General features: G+C 51.6%; 1 protein-coding gene across 1 annotated transcript; it reads left to right on the forward strand.

Moving 5' to 3' along the window:
• Nucleotides 1-36: 36 nt before the first annotated feature.
• On the forward strand, nucleotides 37-5,971 carry LOC116378757 (HEAT repeat-containing protein 1-like; the record flags this gene model as incomplete). The annotated part of the gene is made up of 20 exons (XM_031840671.1): nucleotides 37-213; nucleotides 395-559; nucleotides 650-892; nucleotides 1,069-1,200; nucleotides 1,291-1,394; nucleotides 1,646-1,783; nucleotides 1,955-2,073; nucleotides 2,164-2,285; nucleotides 2,369-2,497; nucleotides 2,616-2,840; nucleotides 2,968-3,097; nucleotides 3,201-3,379; nucleotides 3,459-3,502; nucleotides 3,576-3,699; nucleotides 3,821-3,961; nucleotides 4,303-4,625; nucleotides 4,708-4,858; nucleotides 4,968-5,138; nucleotides 5,395-5,529; nucleotides 5,852-5,971. Coding segments are annotated over 20 exons (3,072 nt in total), but the record flags the coding sequence as incomplete, so codon positions are not given.
• Between the last annotated feature and the right edge of the window lie 246 nt (nucleotides 5,972-6,217).

Here is a 6,217-nt window from a genome sequence, read left to right on the forward strand (position 1 = left end):
TCTCTCTCTCTCTCTCTCTCTCTGTCTCTCTGTCTCTTAGTGGTCCCGTCCTTGCTCTGCTGTCTCACCTCTCCGGTTCGGGAGGTCCGGAGGGCAGCCCTCGGCGCTCTGCACAGCCTATCAGGAACCGGCGCTTCTCCCTTCCAGCCAATCACAGAGAAACTTCTGAAGACCTCGGAGGAGATCATCGCCGACCCGTCGTACCTGAGCCAGGTGAGCCTGAGTCACACGAGACAGGGACCCGTCATGTAATAGTTAGTGGAGGTTATTGAAATGAGTGTCTTCAGAGTGTCAACTTTTATCTGCTTCAAACCTTTAAAAAGTAAATATATATACACATTTATATATATCTATATACATTATATAACATTGTTCTTTGTACTGGCGGCTGCAGGCTCTCGGCGTGCTTCATGACGAGTGTTCGTCCGTTAAAGTGACGGCGCAGCAGAAGAAGCTGCAGTCGTCGATCCAGCAGCTGCTGCAGAGCGTTCAGACTCCCAGCTGCCCGACCTACAGCGCCTGCAGCCTGCTGCAAGCGCTGAGCCGCCTCAACGGACAGGTGAGAGCAAGAACACACCTGTAAACACTCATCAGCAAACTGACCCAACATGTCGTTTTCATCACGTGGATCCGTGTCTTCTCCTCTCAGTCCGTGCTGTCCGAGCTGCTTCCGGTTCTGGATCGTCTCCTGGAGCAGAGTGGCCCCGACACCCCGACCCTGCTGCGGGCCGAGACCCAGCTGATGCACCTCGTCCTGGGGAAGTACAACGAGGCGTCGGCCCCCCTGCTGGCCGAGGACCAGAACTGTTTGGATCTGTTTGTCAGAGCTCTGAAGACCTCGACCCAGCCGCACCCCGACATCCCCAGCTGCCAGATCATCGCCCTGGAACAGGTCAGTGTTGAGATCTACCAGGAGCGCGTTTGAGTTATCAGCCTCTTCGTCCTGCCTCTTCGTCCTGCCTCTTCGTCCTGCCTCTTCGTCCTGCCTCTTCGTCCTGCCTCTTCGTCCTGCCTCTTCAATCCTGCCTCTTCATCCTGCCTCTTCATCCTTCCCCTTCTTCGTCTCAGATCACCAGGCCGTTCTTCTCGGCCCTTGGAGACGAGGCGGTGCAGCAGAAGCTGCTGTCGGTGATGCTGGACGTGCTGGTGGAGAGCCGGAGTCCTCTGGTGGCCAACACCATCAGCAGCGTGTTTAAAGGGGTGAGAGACCAGCTGCTGCACAGCCTCAACCTCTGTAGACACCACTTCCTGTCTGTTAGTCAGCTGACCTTTTGTTGTTCTTTGTGTCAGCTGACGCTGGACGCTCAGCTGGTGGCCAATGAGCTCGCTCCTCCTGAGAAACCCAAAGTGAGCGTGACGGTGCAGCAGAGCCGCCGCAGCAGAATGAGCCAGAGGTGAAGTTTATTTACAAGTACTGTACTAAAGTACAATAGTGAGGCACTTATTGTAATGTTTCTGCTACTTTATACTCTACTCCACTTCATCTCAGAGGTACAGTTGTGTGAAAAAGTGTTTGTCTAATATTTAAATTTGTTTGATGATCTGAAACATTTAAGTGTGACAAACATGCAAAAAAATAAGAAATCAGGAAGGGGCAAACACTTTTTCACACAACTGTACAAGTTGTACTTTGTGTCTCCATCAGGAGGCCTCAGGAGGCCGGTCCACAGGGGGGCGCTGTGTCCTGGAACAGAGTCACTCTGATCCTGGAGCTGCTGCAGCACAAGAAGAAGCTGAAACGAGCCCAGACACTGGTGCCGGTTCTGTTCTCTCTGCTCGCCAGGTAACATCTGTCCTGCTCTCTAAGTGATCATTCATGTCCTCGTTGGTTAGGAAGTGATATGTGGTACAGCAGCACAGAATAGAATATAAAGGAGCATCAATTAAAACAGAAACAGTGTCGTATGAAGCACTCTGGACCTACCAGACGTTCTGACATGTGTTGTGTTCTCAGGAGTCTGGAGCCGGGTCCAGATGATCACACCAATATGGAGTACACCAAGCAGCTGCTGCTCAGCTGTCTGCTCAACATCTGCCACAAACTGTGTCCTGAAGGGGGCGCTGTGGGTCCTGGTAGGTCATCGGCGGGAGGACGGGTCACGAACACCGTTTCCTCTGCAGGAACTCACTAACTGAGCCTGTTCCTCATGTTCTCCTCCTCAGACGTGCTGGATGAAGATAAGTTCAGCGTGGAGCTGGTGGTTCAGTGCATCAGAGCGTCCGACATGCCGCAGACTCACCACCACGCTCTGCTGCTGCTGGGCGCCGCCGCCGCCATCTTCCCTGTGAGTGTCTTCATCTAAAGCCAGCATTGTTATGATCTAGCAGAACACAGTGATGATGGTCTGACCTGTGTGTGGCCCTCCAGGAGAAAGTCCTCCACAACATCATGCCCATCTTCACCTTCATGGGAGCCAACATCATGCGTCTGGACGACGCCTACAGCTTCAGAGTCATCGACCAGACGGTGCAGATGGTGATACCGGCTCTGATCCAGGTGAGACTGGAGACCAGCTGCTGGAGGCCAAGAGTTACAGGATGGAAAGATTCATTAACCTTCTTCCTCTTCTTCTCTTCCTCCTGCCTCTCTTCCTCCTCCTCCTCCTCTTCCTCAGGCCCACCAGCTGTCTGACGGCAGCTCTTCGTCTCACGTGGTGTCTGTGGTGACTCGTGTTCTTCGCGTGTTTGTTGACGCTCTTCCTCACGTTCCTGATCACCGGCGTCTTCCCATCCTCAGTCAGCTGGTGACCACGCTGGGCCCCGCCCGCTTCCTCTGGGTCCTAATGCTCCTCCTGTTCAAGCTGCACGCCACGCAGACCGCTAGCTCCACCAGCGAGAAGGCGAGTGTAGCAGCAATGCATTGTGGGAGTTGTAGTCTGAGGCTTTAACTTGTGAATCAACGTGTACATTTTCAGCTTCGACTGATCCCACAGCAGGAAATAAAAAGTGTGTTTGATGTGTTTTTAGGATGCAGCTCTGGAGAAAGACGTGGACTTCTGGATTTCTCTCTGCTGTGAGTTCGAGGTCAGCGATCAGCTCACCTCCCTCATCAACATCCTCACCTTCCTCCTGCAGCTGTCCGACGACAAAGACGACTGTGAGGAGCTCATCAACACTACAAATAACATGTCCTTTAGGGCTGAATTTAGGCTTAAGAAGAAGAAAACATTAAAGTCTCTGGATGTGTCCGTCCTCTGCAGCTCCGGTGAAGCGCCGGCCGGGACCCCAGAAGAAGAAGAAGAAGGCTGAGGAGGAGGAGAAGGTGGAGGAGCTGATCTTCAGTCTGGAGGCTCACAGCAGCAAAGAGCTGAGACACTTCAAGTTCCTCTCCGTCTCCTTCATGGCTCAGCTGCTCGGCTCGGTCGGCTTCATTGGGAAGGTGGGCGACGTCTCCGAGGCAACGTTCACAATACCAAGTGTTCTGTAGCGTATGTAAACATGTGGTGGTCTGTTTTCAGGTGGCAGACAGAGGAGACGCTGTGGACGAGTCTCTGCAGCAGAGGTGAGTTTAAAGTGACACCTTAAAGGTGAGTTTGTATGTGAAGCAGCAGGCTAACGGGTCGCTGGTGTTTCAGGCTGCTGGAGGAGATCCTGCGTTACATCCACGGCGTCGCTCGCTGTGTGGAGGACAACGCCGACAAACCCACCGCCAAGTTCTGGAGGGTTCTACTCAATAAGGCCTACGAAGTCCTGGATAAGGTCAATACATACATCTGTCTATCTATCTATCTGAATACAAGGATCCCTCAGATGTGTGTTATTACCGCCGTCACCTGTCAGCACATCGGTCACCGTGTTGTTGTGGTCTTCTGTTGCCCAGGTGAACTCCTTGTTGCCCACGGACACCTTCATCACGGTGATGAGGGGGCTGATGGGCAACGAGCTGGCGTCAGTCAGGAGGAAAGCTCTGGAGCTGCTGAACAACAAGCTGCAGCACCGCACTCAGTGGGAGGACCAACAGGTGACGTTGCACAGCATGTGATTTAATATCCAACACTATATGTTGATAACTCACAACATGAACTAGTTAAGCGAATGTAACATGTGCTTTAGATGTAAAGTAATGTGATTTAAAATCACATGATTACAACATAAGATATCTCAACATGTCAATAACATCATGAACTAAGTATCAATAATAGTTGAATGTTGTTGTGTTGTATTCTTACATTGTGAATTGTGTTTAGTAACATTATTCATTAATGTGTTAATAGTGTGTTACGTTGATAGAATCACACGTTAATAAGTAATTATAACATCTACTTAAGTTTAATTATTATTATTTAATCATTCTTTTCTCAGGTCACTGTGCTCTTACAGCTGATCGGCGACCTCCTGAGCATTGTGGGTAAAAGTAGTTGTCAGGTGATGGAGCAGGAGGCGGAGCAGGAGGCGAACCAGGGGGCGGAGCATGCCATCAACCGACAGACGGCGCTCTACAGCCTCAAGCTGCTCTGTCGCAGTCTGGGCTCCGTCCACCAGGAGGCGTTCGTCCCCGTGCTGCAGCAGACGGTGGACATCGTGATGAAGACGGAGGAGGAGAAGAACGTGACGAGCAGCGCTCTGCTCTGCATCGCCGAGGTGGTCGGAGCGCTGAAGGCCCTCGCCATCCCTCAGCTACCGAGGTATGTAAATATAATATAATATATAATATAATATGTACCTCTGAATATTATTGATAGTAACTCCTCTGTGTTCTGTCCCCAGGTTGATGCCGGCGGTGTTGACCGCGCTGACAGACAGGAAGGAGCTGTTGACCAATGAGATCTACCTGCTGAGCGCTGTCACCGCCCTGCAGCGCGTCACCGAGACGCTGCCTCACTTCATGAGCCCGTACCTGCAGGACACCACCTCACAGGTATGCCTCACCCGAGCGGCACCGTGCCCCAACACAGGAAACGACACCCTCACCAGGTGTTTGACGCTTCACTTCCTGTCCCCCCCCCACCCCACCCCACCCCACACAGGTGTGTCGGCTGACTCGTCTGCTGGAGTCTTCCTCGTCCTCTTCTTCGGCCACCGCTCAGCTGAAGACGCGTCTCTCCTCCCTCAGGAGCTCCCTCGCCACCCGGCTGCCCCCCAGGGTCCTGCTGCCCACCCTCACCAGGTGCTACAGCAGCATGGTGCTGGACAGGAAGGTAGAGATGAACTGCTTCCTGTAGTTCTCTACACTCGTAAACAACGAGGTTCTCTCTCGTAGTTCTGGAGGAAAACTTATTTTATCTTCTGCTTTCATTTAAAAGAAAGTCACAGAAGCTGAAGGATAGAAGTCAACTACTTCTCCCAGAATGCATTTCACTAACAACATAACATATCTGAATACGTCAATAACATAAAGCATAATCACTGATCAGCTGGAGGTATTGATCACTGATCGGCTGTGTTTCCCTGCAGCGTCAGCTGGGGGCGCTGATGAGCATCCTGAAGGAACACATCGGTCACATGGAGAAAGACCAGCTCAACTTCCACCAATCAGAGCTCACCTCCTTGTTCCTCGTGGCCCTGGACTTCAGAGCCCGACACTGTCAGGTGAGTCCGATGTTTACGCCTCGTTGTTGTTGTTGTTTACAGGTGTTGATGTAAACAATGTGTCTCACGTTCAATCTCTAGTTTCAAGTCTTCTTCAATACAGCATGATGTTCATTTAGTACATTATGGTCCATTTAGAGTCACACAGACCATAAAGCAGGGGATGCTTTAGGGGCGGGGCTACACAGTGATTGACAGGTCTCTGATAGACCATAAAGCAGGGTATGCTTTAGGGGCGGGGCTACACAGTGATTGACAGGTCTCTACCAGAGACGTCATTGGTTCACGTCACGAGCTTTAACCCCTGACTTCCTGTCTGCAGGGAGATCTGCAGAAGACGGTGGAGGTCGAAGGTCATGTTATCGACTGTCTGCTCACCATGGTGATGAAACTATCAGAGGTCACATTCAGACCACTGTTCTTCAAGGTAACCTGTCTGTCTGTCTGTCTGTCTGTCTGTCTGTCTGTCTGTCTGTCTGTCTGTCTGTCTGTCTGTCTGTCTGTCTGTCAGCTGTCTGTCTGTCTCTCAGCTGTCTGTCTGACTGTCTCTCTGCTGTCTGTCTGTCTGTATCTGTGTCTCAGCTGACTGTCTGTCTCTCTGTCTCTCAGCTGACTGTCTGTCTCTCTGTCTCTCAGCTGTCTGTCTGACTGTCTGTCTCTCAGCTGTCTGTCTGACTGTCTGTCTCTC

The sequence above is a fragment of the Anarrhichthys ocellatus genome, unplaced genomic scaffold, assembly GCF_004355925.1.
Source record: "Anarrhichthys ocellatus isolate YVR2014 unplaced genomic scaffold, GSC_Weel_1.0 scaffold3111, whole genome shotgun sequence".
Lineage (NCBI taxonomy): Eukaryota > Metazoa > Chordata > Actinopteri > Perciformes > Anarhichadidae > Anarrhichthys > Anarrhichthys ocellatus.